Source organism: Nymphaea colorata, chromosome 9 (genome assembly GCF_008831285.2).
Source record: "Nymphaea colorata isolate Beijing-Zhang1983 chromosome 9, ASM883128v2, whole genome shotgun sequence".
Classification (NCBI taxonomy): Eukaryota; Viridiplantae; Streptophyta; class Magnoliopsida; order Nymphaeales; family Nymphaeaceae; genus Nymphaea; species Nymphaea colorata.
Genome location: NC_045146.1, coordinates 15,083,963 through 15,102,573, shown reverse-complemented (window position 1 = coordinate 15,102,573; position 18,611 = coordinate 15,083,963). Strand labels below are relative to the sequence as shown.

The window sequence follows — 18,611 nt, the reverse complement described above, 5'->3', positions numbered from 1 at the left end:
TGCTTTTTGACAACAGAACCGATATTATTAGGCACCCCTTTACAAGTTACACAGAACTTTCAAAGCTTGACTGCCCTCCAGGAAGTAGCACAGTATGACCCCATGGTCTTGCGATACATGTGTACTTCTTCCAAACCAGTGAAAAAAAATGATACAAGAGAGTACAGGCAGCATGTAACATCATTAAACACCCAACATGCATCCGTTCATTTGCTCAGCCAACCCCATAACGTCCTGCACCTTCTTCTCGGCAATCTTCTGTTTGCTTTCATAGCAACCCAGATCCACTGCATCTGTTACTGATGAACATTCTTCGAACCTGTAGCAGCTAATTAGATGATCATTCACCAGTCCTGCTGCCTGCATGAACGAGTAAACTGTTGTCGGTCCGACAGAACGAAAACCTCGTCTGATGAGATCCTTGCTGAAGGCCTCAGCTTTGGGAGACTTCACTGGCACTTGACGTTGATAGCGGAATCTGTTGATAGTTGGCTTGTGATTGACAAAACCCCAGCAGTAATTGTTGAAGGATCCACACTCATCTACGACCTGCAGTTACCACAACCTTTTAGACACCATGAAATGGTACACAACCAGTGCCTTGGTATGAGGAATCAGTCCCTAGTCCAACTATTAAACTTCCATTGTGCAACCTGTGAATGTGCAAATAAGAGAGAGAAAACGAGAGAGAGAGAGAGAGACCTTCAGGATCTGCTTTGCGTTCTCTACAATTGACCGCAACTTTAGTTCAGAAAGCATTATGTTGTTGCTGTTCTTAAGAGAGGTGATTTTGCGTTCAGAAAATTTAGAAACAAGAGCTGGATCAAAACTGGCAAAGAGATCCCTGAGGGAAGATTGATGGGTCAGCACTTGAAAGTGAAACAAGATACACTAGAAAGGCATCAGGCAGAATTTGAGATCCAGAAAGATAAAAAACTAAAATGAACTACCAAAGATACCTGAACGTTTCTCTCTTACTAAGAATAGTTGGCCAGCTAAGTTCAGCCAATGCTCCAGATAAAGAAAGAAGCTCAAACAACCTCTTGTCATCATGAACTGGCACGCCCCATTCTTCATCGTGAAAAGAAGCATAAAGAGGATCTGTGAAAGATTTTAGTTAACAGCATCTGTCAGACAATGGCCAGTTCACATGATAAAAAAGTGAAGATGCTGGTTAAAAAGAAAAAAATAAAAGCGGCCAAAGAAAAATGAGAAGCAGATAAGTGTCAGTCACACATTCGGCTTACTGCAAATTCGTATTCCATTCATTCACCAGCTTGAGGATGACAACCGTTTCAAATTTTGTGCAATAGAAACATTTACAAAAATGAAAATTCATGCCAATTAAAGAAACTAGACAAATTAACGTCATACGGGCGATGCTTCCAGCAGACAAAAGCAGTAAGAGTAGAAAACTCAACAATTCTCAGACAATATCACCCCTTTTTCCTTAAACCGTTTTGTAGCTCAGCGCTTAATAAACTTGTACACGTTTTCCATGCTGACTAGCTCAGAAAACAACCTGTCATAGCATCCATTAACAGAGAAGCAAAACTATGCATCTGAAGCTTCTGTTTTCACTGGCACTTTCGCACGCACAGCCCCTAGAGACAAACATTTGATATGAGAACCACCAAACAACAACTCGCCCAGCCACTAAGCGGATGGCCAACCAGCAAAGGAGCATGTATCGAGCAAGTTCATGCTATGTTAGTAGGCGATGAGAGACAATCAACTATGCTATCTCAAATTTTGTTGATCGGCATTTGATTTTGCAAGAAAATGGGGAAAATCACTGATCTGATGGTATAACTGCAAAACAATTTCCATCATTTATGCAATTCCAGACCCATGTCTATATTGCCAGTAGCACTTACATAAAGCCAAACGTCATAATGTTGAATATATAAATTGCCACACGATTTATATGAAGCCAAACACTCTCCCCACAGTATCCATTTTCCAGTTGCTGCAGAGAGCAATCATCAAAATCTGAGGAAATTTTGGCTTAAGGTCCAGAGTTCAGTTAAGAAACTAGAGTTTCCACTGGAGGCACAGAAGAGCAAGCAGAAACGGTGGAATAAACAGCCTCAAGGAAGTGAGGCATATCGTCATAAGAGGCACAAGCAGGGCATGCATATTAAATTGCATAGACAGATGAAAGGAAACAAAGGGAATGAAATGAAAAACGGAGAGAGAGACAGAGGGAGAAACTGTAGAGCCATGGCAGCATTTTCTGCAATTCAAAGCACACGTACATGCATACACACACACACACAGAGAAGAGAGAGAGAGAGAGAGAGAAGAGAGAGAGAGAGAGAGAGAAGAGAGAGAGAGAGAGAGAGAGTTGTCTACATTTTTCTCTACAAAAAGAACTGACCTCAAGGGGCTGCTTCTTCCTGAATGAAAGTCCTTCCTCGTTTTTCTAGAAAAGGATATTTTTATTGATTTGCACCTGTGGACCCTAAGGTGGAACTTTTCCATATGAGCTGGAGGTGCTTCTTGGCCTCATTTGTACTTTGAATTAAAATGGCCAGTATATGTTGAGGCAGTAATATTAGTAACAACACAAACAATAAAGCAGAATTATTGTTATTATTCTTAGTGGTGGTGCTAGTAGTGGTAGCAGAAGCATGTTTCCCATGTATTCTTTACAAGGTCATTATTGATATATTTCTCTCAAGTACATCGCTGGTTCATGCTGCAGACTCCTTATGTGTGTCATTTTTATGTTTTAAAAGAACAGATTCAATTTATGTCTTGGAGTCAAAGGTAAGAGTGAAAAGCAAAATGGTTCACGAAAGACACAGATAGCATGTGGCTTGGAATTTTATCTTGCTTTATATGATGGACAAGTTGGAGATCAATCTGCCATGTAACATTTGTGAAAGATGAGAAAATCATCTAACAACCAAAGATTGGAGACACATGTTAGATACTGTCTATTGCCGTTGAAGGTGGATAAGAGGGTTATCAGGCAATGGGAAAAAGGAAAAGGAACCATGTACTCTGTTGTAGATAATTAAAGCCTAGCATGAGGGAGTAGCTACTTGAAGCAGATATAAAAGGATTTTATCTCTCACCAAGCTAAATCGAAACTCTGTCGCAGCTTGCCATTGCACTCCTATCCCTCAAAGGTGTTTTCAATTGCCTCGTACCTCAAGGTTATTGGACTCCCAAGTATCTGGAGGACCCGCTATGCCTAGATTAAAGGTTTTATTGTCACTCATTTGAGAAAATCACGTTTCTCATGTCAGCCAAGATTTATCTGTGCCCAAACTCCAAGGAATGAACTGAACTGGCTATATGTCTTCACGCTTAAGACATCAATCCACGCACTTCAAGAAACAGAAATTAGATCACGGTTTTCAAAAGAAAATGCAAAAGATCAAGTTATTCTTTTCAAAAGATTAGCCTTGCAATTGCATGTATAGATAAACGTGTACGCTTGCACTAGAATTCGTATACATGAGAAACAAAAATTTATGAATTTGTCTTCACATTGTAATGGTCCACTTAGTTGCTTTCTCCAACTTACCGCAATATTTTCACAATTTTTCGCATATAAATTAATGCAATTAGAGAATTACAAATGCATTGAATCCGTATACAATTCTGAAGGAAATTTTAGAAAATAGACGGAAGAAACGAACAACATTTGAAGACATTTATTATACAATTCAAACATTCACTCAACCGACGTGCATAAAGATGGAAACCAAACAGACCACTTACTTAGCTTCTAAGTTGCATATTTTGTTTATATTCAAAAGAGAAGCAGTAAGGTAAGTTAATGTATTATATGGCCATCTTGTTCTCATAGTGTTCGATGGAACACTAAAATATGTCAACTAAAACATATCATATTGCAGAAATTGTCTCTTCCAGTCTTTAACTCGCAGCTAAAAATCGCCATATTTCGTCTCGCCGTCTAGGATAGCTGAGGTCTCGTACAACTAAATAATAGCTGACATTACTTCAAGTATCAAAGATCTCTGTGCCATTTCCTGCTTCAAATTTTAAACCACCATTTTCGCAGCATCGGTCAACGTGGTTAACCTCGCCACTTGGCCATCGCACCCATTCCAAGAGAAATAAATAAATAAATAAATTCAAAACGAAGCCGACTTCCCCATTCTTCACACAACATAGAAACAATTACTTGGCAGGGAGAAGTCCAGAGGCCAGAAGGAGGAGCTCCACTCAGCAAGACGAAGGGCAAAAGAGTCATCCTCAGAGAGTCAGAGGCCCCATTTGGGAAGCAATTTCATCAGCCAGTAGAGGACAAAAAGATAATTTGGCGGGAGGAAGCAGAGCACTCACCGGTGTTGGCCGTGACCCACCCGCACCTACTCTTCGCACGCGGCGAGCCTCGCACGGCCGCGGCGACTCCGTCCGGCGCCACCCTGCGGGACTTCATCCCACTCTGATTCCTACGGCACCCGAGCCTCGGCGTCACGGCTCCCCGTCGTGCGGCTCCGAGGCCGAGTGAAGAGTCAGAAGACGCGCCGGACGACCAGGAGGCGGAGTCGAGCGAGGAGTCATCGCAGGAGCGGGAGACAAGCTCCGGTGTCCTCCGGGGCCTCTCCGGCGCCGGATGAACCCTCGCATTGCCGTCGACGGTGACGTTCGGAGACATGAACCACCAGCACAGAAACCCTAGCGACCAAAACGGAGCTCTCCCCACTCTCTCCTCGGATGCCTCTGGTTGCGTGGATGTTCTGGATTTATTGGGATATTAATGGTTCTGGAAGTGGTGGGGAGTGGGAGCAGGAGAGAGGACGGGGGAGGGAGCCGGAGGACGAGACGGACGCTTTACGGCTTTTTAAATTTTGCGAAACGGACATGCCACCCATTTTGGTTTACCGGCTATCGCCCGTCCCCCTCTTGCTCGCGTGTCGGTTGTCTGTGCCCCCATGCACCGCTCTTCTTTCTCCCCTAAATATCCCTGACCCTACCATTCTTCCGTTTTCCTCCTTCTCTTTTCTTAAAATTATGAGAAACTCACGTCACAAATAGCTTATTTTTACTTCACAATCTATTTTCATTTCTCGTTTTGAGATAGCATCATTATTTTTAATCATTCGAGACTTTTGTGAGAATCTCAAACTTCATCTTTCTTAAATGTGTTCTTCTTCCAAAGCAGAAAGCAGTGGGGGTTTGAACTCCCAACTTATTACTTGCAAGCCAAGTACCTCAAGCTTGTTCCTTGTACTGCAAAATATGCTCAGCACTATCATATTTCTTACTAATATATAAGCTTACAAAGCCAAGCGAAAGCGACCATGTCTTATTAGTTTGTGGGGTATTCTTGATCAAGAGTTGGAATATATATACATATATGTAAATGATATACAAAAAAAGAATATATTGCGTTTGTAGTTCTTATTCTATTGTTCTTGTGCTCGTAGTGCGTGTCATTGTGATGGAAGAGAGCGTTTTTTACCGCTTCGTTTTCTACACACAGTAACATTAGTTTTACTTTAGGACCAAGCATCTCTTTGTGAGAAATTTTTTTCAAAGTAAAGTTTTCGGACTCCCACCTGCAATTAAAAGCCTGCGAGTGAAGCAGCTTTCTATATAACCCTTTCAAAAAGTACGAACATAAAAGATTGTATCAGAAAGCAAGGATGTGAAGGATTATGAAGTGACTCAACAGCAAATAGTTGCTGGTTTAGATGCAATCATGCTTAATTTAGCCGGCTTTCCTATGTCAATTAGGTTGTCTTCAAGAGAATGCAATTTCCAGGCACTCCATTTGGCCGGAAACTGGAACAGCTTTCTTTCTAGCTGGTAGAGTCTACCAACCATAGTTAGCTTGTCCATTATTTAAGAAAAAAAAAAGACCCAAGTAAGGAAAAATTTTCTTTGTAAAGCCAAACAGAGGCAAAGAAATTGTTTTCCAATATCTCACTATTTTGGTTGCTCCTTGGATGCTTACAGAAAGGAGAACAAGGATAAGGATGGTGAACCGTGCGGTTGTTCCGCTTGTCTCTTAGAGTACACCATTCAGTATTTATTTCTATGTGACGTGTGGTCCTATACCGACAGATTTGCCCCACCGCCGGAAAATCTGTCCGACCCGATTGCAACTCCGTAACAATATTCGAAATCAAATCAGCTTAGTCGTAATCAATGGCATGACTCATGGATCAAGACTTGGTATTCTTATGTCCCAAGTTATCGTGCATTAAAAAAAAAAATTAAATTTATATTGTTGGAAGACACCAAAGTTTTTTTAATTAATTAAAAAAAAGTATGTCTATTCAACTGCTAATTACAATTTAAATGAAATTAGCCCTTTCAACTCCATTTTTCCACAACATTGTTTTTAGTTTCAAAAACTACGAACACTTTTCTTGTTTCCTTTTTTTTTTATTTGTCTTTTCAATTCACGTGGAAAATCCCTTTTCCTAACGGTAAAGGAACATCCAAGCAAAAGCTCCAAATGGAGGTCCCACTGCTAACATTTGCTGCACCAACAACCGAATGCGACCCCCACCAAACTCCTCCTTCCCCTTTCATTTTACTTAAATGCCCCTACCCTGTGTTTCTTACAAAACATGGTTCATGATTTTCTCATTTTCCAAAACAGCATTAACTTCTCAACCCTCTTCTATAAATTCTAAAACCTCCCCATGATCCTGATTTTAGCATTAATCGAAGCGAAAACCAGGATTTCAGACATGGTTTAGCTTCATTCATGGTTCTCTTGCGTTTGTAATTAAGTTGTAGGCAGGCCCTTTCCGTTTGTGGAATCTCGGTGTCCTCAATGGTAGTAGTTGACGACGAGTGGCAAAAGAAGCCTTTCCCCGCTCGAACCAAAACAAAATGGGAGAAGCCAAAATGGGCGTCTCGGTTTCGATGACCTAGACTAGTATGAAGTAGAAGTTGAACACCTTGCAATTGCTCAATTTATTCAACTGTAGAAGATGTGTTTATAAATGTTTTTATCAATGACCAACGATGGATTATATAAACAAAACTAATAGGTTCACAATTTGCAAATATGATTCGTCGGAAGACCGAGATTAGGAGTAAGATTGGTGTGACCATTCGAGCTTGAAAAGAAAAAGAATTGCTTGATTATGATGTATAATATCATAAGAATGCTCATGCAACAAATGACGGGTTTAACGAGACTTAATATGAGATCTTCTGCTATGTAGTGGTTCCGTTCATGTAGATGTGTTTTAAGAAACCATTCAAAATGAGTGCATCATTTAAGTTCATTCGTCACAACAAGCGGTTGTTTGACAACGTCAAGTAGAAATCAAATTTAAAAACAAAAACGAAAGAACTGGCTTTCCTGGTAGCTATGGTCCAAGTGTAGGTGTTTGCACATCTGCTAGCTAGCACATCCACACACTCTCCCTCTCTGATCATGGATAAAGGAGTTCGATAGAAAGACTAATATCGTAAGTTTGAAACACATACTTTGGAAACACCACATCCTTGCCTTTCCAAAGGGTGATTATAATCAGCATTTGACTATTGGATTTGAAAACAAGATCTATAACCGTACTATTTTTTGCAACAACGCCATAGTGTTCTTGAACCATGTGTTCTGGAAACTGTTTGAAGAGCAAGTTGTTCTTTTAGCAAACGCTCTCGTGATGTCACATCCCTAACTTTATCACCATTCAGGGGACGAATTTAGCTCGTCCAATTAACTTTACCACCCAGCTAAAAGAATGTAGGATGTAAATCACAAGAGTTCAATGAAATCTCGTGGTGCTCCAGGTTCAGAAATAACAAACCTCAAGTCTTCTGAGTTTAATCGCACAATTACTTTCCCTACTAACGTCATCCATGACCCTACGCGAGCTATCTTCTGATGTCATCCATTACTGCAATAAACATGAGAAGGTGAAGTCATCGATGACAATGTCTACCAACGACAAACATGGCACCGATCGCAGTGGCACCACCCAATACCACGGGCACCAGATGATCCGTTGCTGAATTGCGGATATCTAGAACAGGATCCGTTTCATGCAATTAATAGGATGTTCTTGTTCCAACACAAGTGAGTCGGACACCGCAAGATCCAAAACGTCCGAAGGGATTAATGCGACTCATTACGGGATCCGGACTTAAAAAAAATGCTCGCCTCTGAGGAAATCAAAATGTCATGGTGATGAGATTTGATCTGAATCTGGAACGCCATGAATGGGACTTTACGTTATTTTGGATCTTCGAGATCCAAGATCCTAGAAAGTTGCCGCCACTTAATCCGGGTATGGATCTCAGTCCAAACTGATTACGTACGTAGCCGTGCCTGCTACCGTCTGTGACACCGCCGAGGGGAGAGTGGCGGCGGGAGACCTGCGCTGCGCACACAGATGGAGGAGCCGTCTGGAACCTTCTTCCTCTCTCCACAAAAGCCCAGGTATTGCTCACAGACGCCCTGGAGTTGGATTCTTCGCAATGGAGGCGAAGCTCTTACTGGAAGACGACGGCTCTACAGCTAGTGCTAGGTTTCCGGCGAAGCAGCGGGACTTCGCCGATCACCTCGAGGAGTACCTCGCGAAGAGGGACGGAGTAGACAAGCTACTCAAGATCACCAGGTACGCCGCGAAGCTCGCTCTCGCGTCGCCCTACTTCGCCGCCGGCAGCCCGGACCTGCAACGCCGGCTCAGGAGCTTCGAATCCAGCGTCGGCGTGAGCCGGAAGGCGTTCCGGCTCGGGAGATTCGTCCAGGACATCAATGTCCTGAAGCGATCGAGCTTGGGCTCCCGTAAGGGGATTCTTGTGCTTCTTGCTCACGGTGGCGAGGGCGTCTACTCCTTTCTCGACCAGTTCGTGTGGCTCGCGAAGGCCGGCTTGATCGACGGCCGGCGAACGGCGAGGATTCAAGCGATCGGCGCCTGGGCGGATCTCGTCGGCCACGTAAGCAGACTCGTGCTGAAGGCCATGGATCTGAAGGCGATCCTGGAGGAGATGGCGGGAACGGAGTCGACGGTGGAGAGGCTTAGATCGGAAGGCCTGAGATTGGAGGACGAGGCGCGGGAAATGGTGAGATTGCAGGTGAAGGCGTTGATGAGAAGGCTGTCGATCGTGCAAGAACTCGCAGACACACTCATCCTGATCGGCGATTTGCAGCGCGGCAAAGGGTTCTTGTCAAACCCCGTTGTCGTCGCTTCTTTGGCGCTTCTCTCTGCTTTCATCAGCACCCACAAGAATTGGACATCATGCTGATCAAATCGCGGAGATCGATTCGTCTCGATCCGGTGGTAATGTAAAAGTTTCGTATAATAACTCTGTAAATGATCGTAGGACCAACAACGCCTAGAGCCACTCATCGCTCGAACCCTCTCTTAATTTCGAAGGCTTTTGAACTAAAATAGACTTCATAGATGAACTCAACATGGTTTACTTCATAAGTTCGATCCATTTAATCAAACTATTTGTCTAAATCGTTGGAACTTCGTTCGGTATGTATCTGAATCAGAGCCTACAGAGAGCAAGATGTGAGAAAATATCGGCTTTCAGATGAAACCGTTTACACTACCGTCTTCCCCAATGTTTCCTGCACATTTAGATGGACAATGAGGCTGAATACCATAGTGAATACTGATCATAACCGAAGCGTCACTATCCTGACTGTGTTTCTAGTAGTCAATCTTTACAAAGAAGTATGATTACACCAAAAGTGGCGGCAATTGGAGATTTTTTGACATGCCATTTGTCATACATGGGACCGTTAACCAGCTCACCCCAGTATCTGTTTCACAACTTTTTGTAGTTAAAATCCTGTCCTCCTTCTAATTGGTTGTCAACCGGTTGATTACTTATTTTAGATAATTTTAGGTTGTATTCATATCCACATTTATTTATTTTCAGTCAATCTACTTAAACTGATCCAGACCGGTTGGTCCAGGGAAGGCTTTTTGAGTTTTGCACAACATTTATTCTAAATCTTATTTCAAAGTTGTTCGTGCCACAGGCAAGCCAAGTCCAGCTGCTTGTTAAAGTTGATTTTTACGAACTTAAACCGTGAAATTTTCACTTAATGTCCTAACCCAAGTTTGAATTAGCAGTCCTGCTAACGCTAGGAGCATGGACTCGGTTACAAGATAAGCGGGACTGTATTTAGTCGGACATGATACTGCAGCCTCGGAACGAGCGAATTCATTTCAGATAGGAAAATCGATAGATTTGGATCCAATAGAATTTGATATAGTTGCAACTACCTAAACCCCCTTTTCTGGATAATTCATGAAACACAAAGGGTCGTTCCGCAGCAAGGATACTAAGTAGTGAATGTCCAACGAATCTTCCAAATATTGGAACAGATTAGTGCAAATTTTTAATATTTGGGACAGATTCAATGGATACACCCCGACCCCGTGTGTTCTTGCTGCCAAATGTGATGATATCGTCTTCGTTCTGCTTCTAACTTCTCTTGCCTTTTGATGTCTGTCCAATCAACATCCCAAGTTGGACCAGAATTGTGAGTCCCAACTGAACAAAATTCTATTGAAATAATGCCATTAGTGTGTTTAAACATTTAATTTGTGATGCTTATACAATCTCAAAAAAAGAAAATTTAGCAAAAAAGTGTACCTAAGTGTATCTCGTTACTTAATTCTAACAAAAGTATTGAGGAGCCAGTTTTTTAGTATTCTCCAATCAATTTACGTTTTCGGATAAAAAGAAGTGATACCGGTGGTGTCAAGAGAAATTAAGTGTGGTGGTGGCTATGCCAATCTACCTGCTTCCGGATTAATAGCACTGGTGATCAATTAAATAACAACCCTTCTTTTGCCGTTGCGGAACAGAGAAACCACTCTTGAGATGGAAGACCGAGCTGCACTGGTCTAAGCCTCTGAATGCTATGCTTGACTAACGACAACCCAGGCTTTTTGAAGGTCGAGCTCATATAAACGAAGCCTTCACGGTCTCAATGAATCAGTGGCACCCACAAGCTGGTTCATGAATAGTAAATCTTGATTAAAATTGACTTAGTTGAACCATTTCTTATCAAGACAATTTAGAAAGTAGCGCATGGTACTTGCTTTGCCCCCTGTAGTTGCACTAAGAAAATCAGATGGTGCAGACCAGCGTAGTCATTATCAACATTTTTCTCTTTACAACAAGTGGGTTTTGGCGTGGTCCATTTCGAAGTTGGCTGGTACCGTCATTCAAACGATCGTACAGGATCCACACCTTGGTTTGAAGCTCGAACCAAACATATTCAGGGGAGTGCGGGAAGAACCCACCACTTTAATGAGAGTTGAAGCGTCCCCAGGTTCGATGGCTGCTTCAAAAATTTAGTTTTGGAGAGAATGAATGAATGCACCTTCAATTCAATGTCGCGCTCAAGCCTTTAAAGCCTTCGAGAAGTAGCATCCACAGGAATCAAGCTGACAATGTGTGGTTTTCACAAGAGAAAGACCGACCTGACCAAGAACTTTATGAGAATACTTGCAGTATAAACGGCTCAGCAAGTCCACTAGATACTTTGCAGGAGGAAGCACTACCGGAAATAAAAGTATTAAACCAAACCCACAATTTCAATAGGTACGAAGCAGCCCGTTTCAAATGTGACCAGGCCCACTAGATTCATTTGGAACTAGAATAATTTTGTACAATATCTTTTTAGTATCGTGCGAATTATCAAGCATGGGACGAATTATCAACTTAGAAAGTGACCTACATATTTTGTTTGAAAATCGTCATGTTTTCTTTTTTCACTTAAAAGAGATCTCCTTGCAATTAGGAGAAGTATAAATAATTAATTCGTAACTCCCCTTAAGTTGGTTTCTTTTGCCGTATTTTGCTTTGGATTTTTCCAGTTTCTTAGTTAATGATTGATTAGAGGATTTGCATAATTCTGATACCACCAATGAGTGGGGTGGGCCAAGTTGGCTGCTAGGCTATCCCATGAAGGTCATCGTCATCGTTCATTGCAGAATTCTAGGGCATCTTAATTTGAGCACAGCACAATCTAGCTAGAATCTGATCCAAGCAATATAGGTGTCCTTTTAAGGAATATCTGATTTCTTAATACATATGGGTTACATACATTGCTGAATCTCCGCTAGATTTTATATACATATACGCTTCCATTCACAAAGGTATCATCTTTTCTCTTGCATCAAAATAAGGAAAGCATCTTTCACACCCATAGTGTAACCTTTTCGTACTTGATCTAGTTATTCTTTTTAGTTCTTCTTATCATGGAAGATGGTAAAAGATATAGTACGCATCCGATTCAATAAAGGTGGGCCTTATTCCGGGCATAGATGTCCGCGATTCCTGCAGAAATATGCAACTTCTTTGTGTTTGATGCAAATACACCCTTAATTAGTGTAATTTCGATATGGTGAAAGCTTATTGCAGAGCACGCGTTTGATAACATCCACGAATGTCGTCCAAACAATAGACAGATCCGTGTAGTGGGTTCCGAAGAAGGCAGAATTCCTGTTACCAAACGCCCTCAGGGAATAGTGTATATTGGAATTTTAATTTGTGAAGCTGCCTTAACCAAAATTAATCAAAGAAATGTGCTTCCATGGTTGTTGGTTGGTAAGTTCAATCTCTGAGGTCTTGAATCTTATATCATTTTGAAATAAAATGTCGAAATTTGGTAGACTTTGAAAGTAGTTTGGACATTGGAAAGTATCAAAATGGCGTTTGATCTTTTATCAAATGAACCATTGTTGTTTTGTTGACCAATAGAGCAAATTGTTCGGTACGTGTTAGCCTCAGTTCTAACTCTTTTCTATGTCAAATTAATTAGCAAGTAATTTGAATGACTTTGAAAATGAAAAATTACCTATTTCTCAGAATCATATTCAGCTAGTATCATTTCAACAACAAGCCAATGCAATAACGATGATGATAACACTGAAATGAACTGCGTTTATACGATTAAATTTGGTTAAGAAGCATTAATAATTAATAATTCTGTTATAATGTATTTGAATCATAGAAGCAGGTTTTCCTCATTCGGTGCAATTTCAATCGGTACAGGTTGACAATGAAGAGATCGAACTATTGGATGTACCCGTTTTGATGGGAGATCTGCTGCATCTATATTCAATTCCACATGTAATAAAGAAGCTAATTAGTTCTAATTTGAAAAGAATTAGCTAGCATGCTGTGTAAAAGATGATAACTGTTTGCTGATCAAATATTTATGCCAAACCAAATCTGAATCCAAATTCAAGTGGATGTACCTTGCTTTCTAAAACCAAATCTGATCCAATCTTCTAATTGGATATCGAAACTTTTCCATGTCTGACTGGTTTAAAGTGAGTTGGTGAGATATCGGGAATCAGGACCATTGGCATCCAAATTCCAACTTTACAGAAAGCAGAATGTTAGGAGCGTTCCCATCCAACACCTCTTCATTGCCATTGAACACGGGATCTCCACTTTAACGTCTTCCATGGTTCATAGGGTTGTGCACTTGCATGTCCCACAGTTGCTGATTTCGTCTATCACAAAGCACTATTTCATGAAAGCTTTTACCATATAATTGGAGATTTCATTTTAACAATTAGCCCTTGATGAGAACAATTTTCAAGAAAAGATTTTAGAACCCTTATGACATCTCAAGTGTAGGAACGATGTTGTAGCTCACAAAATCTAAAAGTTTTGTTTTGTTTAGATAGTTTGATAGTATATAATCGAGTCGCAGTGTTCATTTCTGTAATTATAGCTTCCTTTTGAATGCATAATTAACGCAAGCGAAGTTAAAGTTTTACTCACCGCCCAAGAGATATAGTATTGAGCCTGTGCAAAAAATCTTAATTGAGAAGTACACTAAATTGCGGGTTATAGTCAAAATCTAGCAAAAGCTTGTGTAAATAACTATATTTATGAGATTTAAATTTCATTCTTTTAATATTTTTTTCTTTTTTGTTCAATTGAGTTCAAAGCTTATTAAAGAACTGAAGCCCTTCCCTTTTGCCTTGCGAGCTCCTAGGGTCTATCTAAGGTTATGCTAGTGCTCGGTGACAAGACAAGCGTACCTTCATCTTAATATTGCACACTCTCAACCTTTTAGGTTGTTTTAACCAAATGCGACTACCGTATAAATGTGACTGATTTTATTGAAATTAAACTTTTCTTCCTCGCATGGAAAACCGCTTTATAGTCACCATCCTTTAACATTTCAAATTATGATACGTACATGTCAGTCTTGTGGTGATCATTTAGTTTTTTCTTATAATTAGATTCCCATCTAAGCCACATCTATGCTGTTTGCTTTAGTTAAACACATCTTTCCCGATGAAAGTAGATTTATTCAAACAACCTAAATTAATACTAAGACTTAAAAAGGACACAGTTGTATAGTCTCTTACGTATCCTTCAACCGGACACTAAGCCATTAATTTGCGCCCAAAGAGAAATGAAGCATTTATGCATCAATCTTTGAATTATTTCCTTTCTTTCTGTGTTAGGTAAGAAAACTTTTAGTTTTCTATTGAAAAGTGTAAAAATCCTATATCTGGAAACTTATCGAGGTGCGCAGCATAGCTGGTCGACTCGACGAAAAGGTGAAAGTGGCGATGCTTAATTGATTGGTGTTCCGCTCTCCACTCAGGTCTAAAAGCAACTCTTGGACAAAGAAAGGGTTATCAATCTCTTCGACATATCCTCTCCTCCCTTTCCTAATGCCTCAAAACCTTAGGTGTCTTTCCATGTGTCCATTTTCTTGGGAGAGAGTTAGATGGGAGATAGCGAGCAAAACACACAAGAAGTTAGTAAACTTAATGGCGCTGTACGATGGCACCTCCTTCTAACGTTTGGCTGCTACTTCCCCGTAAATAAATCTTCAAAATTGTACCAGCGCCACGATTCACGGCCATTGGTAAACTTTTTTAAATTTGGTCGTTCCTATAGTGGAAATTAGGAATCCGTGAGGCTTAAATTACTCCTTAGATTATTTATTTTTTTTTTTTAAATGTTGTACTAGGCAAAGACGAATAAAGTTGTTGAAAGGCTTTAGAAAGATCAAAACTAGGCAAATGTCCGCATAGTTAACATGGTCGTTAATCCGGATGACCTATATTAGACAATTTGCCCCACCAAAGAGCGTCATTGAGAATAAAGTATTCTCGCGCCATGTTTGATTTAAGTAGAAGTTCAGGTAGAATGTCCCAAAGCGTTAATTCCAGCCATACTATTTAGACATCAAATTAATCGACCCATCTGAACTTCCCTTAGATACTCAAGGCAAGGTGTCTCCGAGAGACCCTGTCTTTGTCATGGCGTCAGGCTCTTTGACACAGGACAAAAATCAATATGAATATCAGGACACGTGTATAATTTGTGTTGTCCATAACTCATATTTACTTGTTAAACAGAAAGACGGAGTAGGCTAAAAAATATGAGATTTTTTCCATGCACGTAAACAAACCCTTAGAGAGCGTTTGATAACATGAACTTGCATTTTTTCGAACACAATGGTGTTGCATTATGATAGATTTATGGAATACAATATTCTAGTTTTTACTTACCAAGTGTTTTCTTAGGAGTTGTTTGGTAGTAAAAGTACTTTGTGAGTGTATCATAAATTTATCTTAAAGATTACTGTGAATTCATAAAATAGTAGAACTATTGTTTCATAAACTGCTTTAATCTTTGGTGTAAATTCATGAGACACTAACAACATGTCTTTGCTACCAAACAACTATCCCTTAGAGCATGTTTGAGAAGAGTAATAGTTATTTCAGACATCTACCTCAACAAGTAGATTAGATTGGATGAATACTTTTTAAAGTGTCTAATGAATATGTTTGGGTTAAATGCATGGAATGGGATTGTAACATAATGTCATTGTTTCCAAACAGCTGCTAATTGGAGTGTCATTGATACTTTGAATAAATCAATGATGGTGCAACCAAGTGTAATGGGCAAAAGAAAAGAACAACAGGTCAGAATCCCTAGATCAATATTTTTTTAAGTATGCTGTCCCGGATTCGACCCATTTGCATCCTTACTAGAAGGCCTTCTAGAAGACTCGAGATTCAGAATATATATATATATATATATGTATATCATGTGATCGGCATCTCTCAATGCACCGATGGTCCAGGAGCTTGGCATCCAATTGGAGGGGAATATGCTCCATGAGCCATGATGTAGTGTGCCAAAAAAAAGAGAGAGGGTGAATAAAAAAAACGGTGAGAGAAGAAATGAAAGGAGAAAAGGAAGTTTCTCTGCAGCAACAAAATTGACTACAAACAAGGAGACAGACATAAAGAAGGGGCAAATCACGCACAAAAAATGCCGTAATGCAAGGATTGCCACATGAGTGACCAAAAAGCACCCACAGCCCCAAAACCCTAACTCCATTTACTCATAGATTATTCATCAAAAGAGAAAGAAAAAGGACAGAAAGCCACCCTAGCACACAAGCAAAGCCTACCATTATCAAATCGCTTTCTTCTTTCCCATGCAGTTTTATAATGGCTAGAGCTCCATGCGGAATCTACAAGGAAGAATACCATTGCATTATGTGTTATTTTATATTATACCATATAATTAAGGCGAATATAATAGTAAAATCTTTTAACCTTGGGCTAGGGTTAAGACGTAGGGTTTGGTTAAGATCCAGCGGTTAAGTGTGAAGGAAAAGTCTTGGGGATTTGGGGAGGGCGTATCTTTTTAGCATCAGCGAGGTGGAGAGGGTTGGAAGATGGGAAGCAAGCGAGGGGAGTGTCGGTATGAAGACAACACGTCCAGAATGAATAAAGAGCCACATACATTAGGTGGAGGCTCATTAAAAATGATCAAAGGGATGATGAGCCCCCAATCAAAATGCATGCGCATCTTTTCTTTAATCATTTTTCTTTTCTCTTAACTCTTCCTCCAATGCAAAAAAGATTGGCCCAAACAAAAAATTTATTTAAATTATTGTCATTTTTAATAATAAATTATTTTAATCATTGTACTACGAAAAACCCAAGACCTCCCAGATCCTTATCCTTTCCTTCTCTCTCTACCCCTTTTCCCAACAAGCACACAGACTTAATGTAAATAAAGCAGGCTGTGTGGTCCTTCATCCTTCTGGGGAGGAGGGAAAAATGCATTAATCAAAACTGGTTCGTTGGTGGTTATCGTAGAAAGGCGTGAATGATCATAATTCCATAGTCTTTCACCTGTTCATATTCTTTTATCTGTAATCTCATATCTTCTTACATATGTGATTTATATAGTTTTCTTTAGAAGGAATATGTTCTTAGACCAGTCAATTCCACAAAATAATAGGCGCTCGAGGACTTGAAGCAAACATTACATAGTTAATGACCGCTAACATATCTTTTTAGAACTTGCAAAACCACCGGTTGAAGATATGCTTAAAGATTTGAATAACGAAGCCTTGAAAACGTTTTCAACATTAAAGATTACTTGCTTAGTCGATGCATGCATGTTATCCACTCACTAATCAACGAAGATCAATTAATTAAGGTCTCGTCCCTGTAAAAGATAAGCTGCAACGGTTGCTTTTCTCTTTCTTTTAAAGGAATATACTGATCGGCTTTGCTAAACCTAAGCATCATATGTTCCATCTGACCACATGGATGCAATTAACGTGACTTGCGAACAAGTTTAGTGGTGCAACCAAGGAATCATGTAAGTAATCAAACTCTTGAAGCAAGAAAACTATTCCCAATAATCCATGAACGCAGAAAATCATTGGCAGCTGGACTTATAAATATATAACATATGTATATATATATTAGAGAGAGAGATTTGTCGTGATGTTGTGGAAAGAGATGATGACGTCAGTTGCATTGGGGGAATCGGCTGCACACTTTAATGATAAGTGAATTTCAATTGGTCTCCGATCTCAACAAAGAGCATTGGACTCCCCACTTTGTCTTTGGCTTGCATACATACTGTACTTTTATTTATATATGTATATATAACCGATAAAACGAAAAAATCAATAACAAAGATTACGACAAAGGAGCTAAAAATAAAAGGAATTCAAAGTAAAACGCAAAAAGCAAACAAACAAAGAGAACTGGAGTAGAGAGGGGGGGCAACTAGTCAACAGCTGGCATTGAAGAATGTGAATTTGAAGAGAGAAGAATGGATGGAAAGAGGAACTGAATTTGACATGCTCCTAAAGAGGAAGGGAGCATATATTCGTAGTGGCTCCTCCTTGTCACCTTACCTTACCAAGAAAGGCAGCAGAACCGCTTGATCTTATCCCCGCAATGAATTCCTCCATTGTGGACTCCACACCCTCATCCCAATCCCCATTATCATATCCATAACTTGGAGCCCATTTTCCAAAACCTGCACCGGCCGAGAGCCAACAAGCATTTACTAAAAGCTTACCCCTGTTTTTCTTCAGGGCCAAAACCCATTCCAATGCCAATCACGTTCATTCACAACCTCCATATTAATCTGCCGCCGTTCATGCCCACCACGCGTGCTCCATCCTCCATACTCATCTCCACAGATCTCGTCTCCCCTCAAGAAAGGAAAAGAAAATGCTTTTTAGAAAAATCAAATCAAATGTTCTCTTTCTTCCTCCGGTTTGTTCGTCACGGGATAACGTCAAAGAATCACATGCTACACCTTTTCATGTTTTTGCCCAAGATAATGATGATGATGATGATGTAATCAAGAGCATAAGA

General features: G+C 40.2%; 2 protein-coding genes across 2 annotated transcripts; one reads left to right on the top strand and one right to left on the bottom strand.

Annotated features, from left to right (window-relative positions):
* Window positions 1-4,805, bottom strand: LOC116259919 (uncharacterized). The gene is made up of 4 exons (XM_031637919.2): window positions 4,324-4,805; window positions 960-1,101; window positions 703-844; window positions 1-549 (listed from the first exon to the last, which is right to left on the bottom strand). Exons 1-4 carry the CDS (start codon window positions 4,637-4,639, stop codon window positions 184-186), a joined length of 966 nt encoding a protein of 321 aa, XP_031493779.1. The 5' UTR covers window positions 4,640-4,805; the 3' UTR covers window positions 1-183.
* A 3,625-nt stretch (window positions 4,806-8,430) lies between these two features.
* Window positions 8,431-9,201, top strand: LOC116260613 (peroxisomal membrane protein 11A-like). The gene has a single exon (XM_031639064.1). It carries the CDS (start codon window positions 8,431-8,433, stop codon window positions 9,199-9,201), a length of 771 nt encoding a protein of 256 aa, XP_031494924.1.
* The last annotated feature ends 9,410 nt before the right edge of the window (window positions 9,202-18,611 follow it).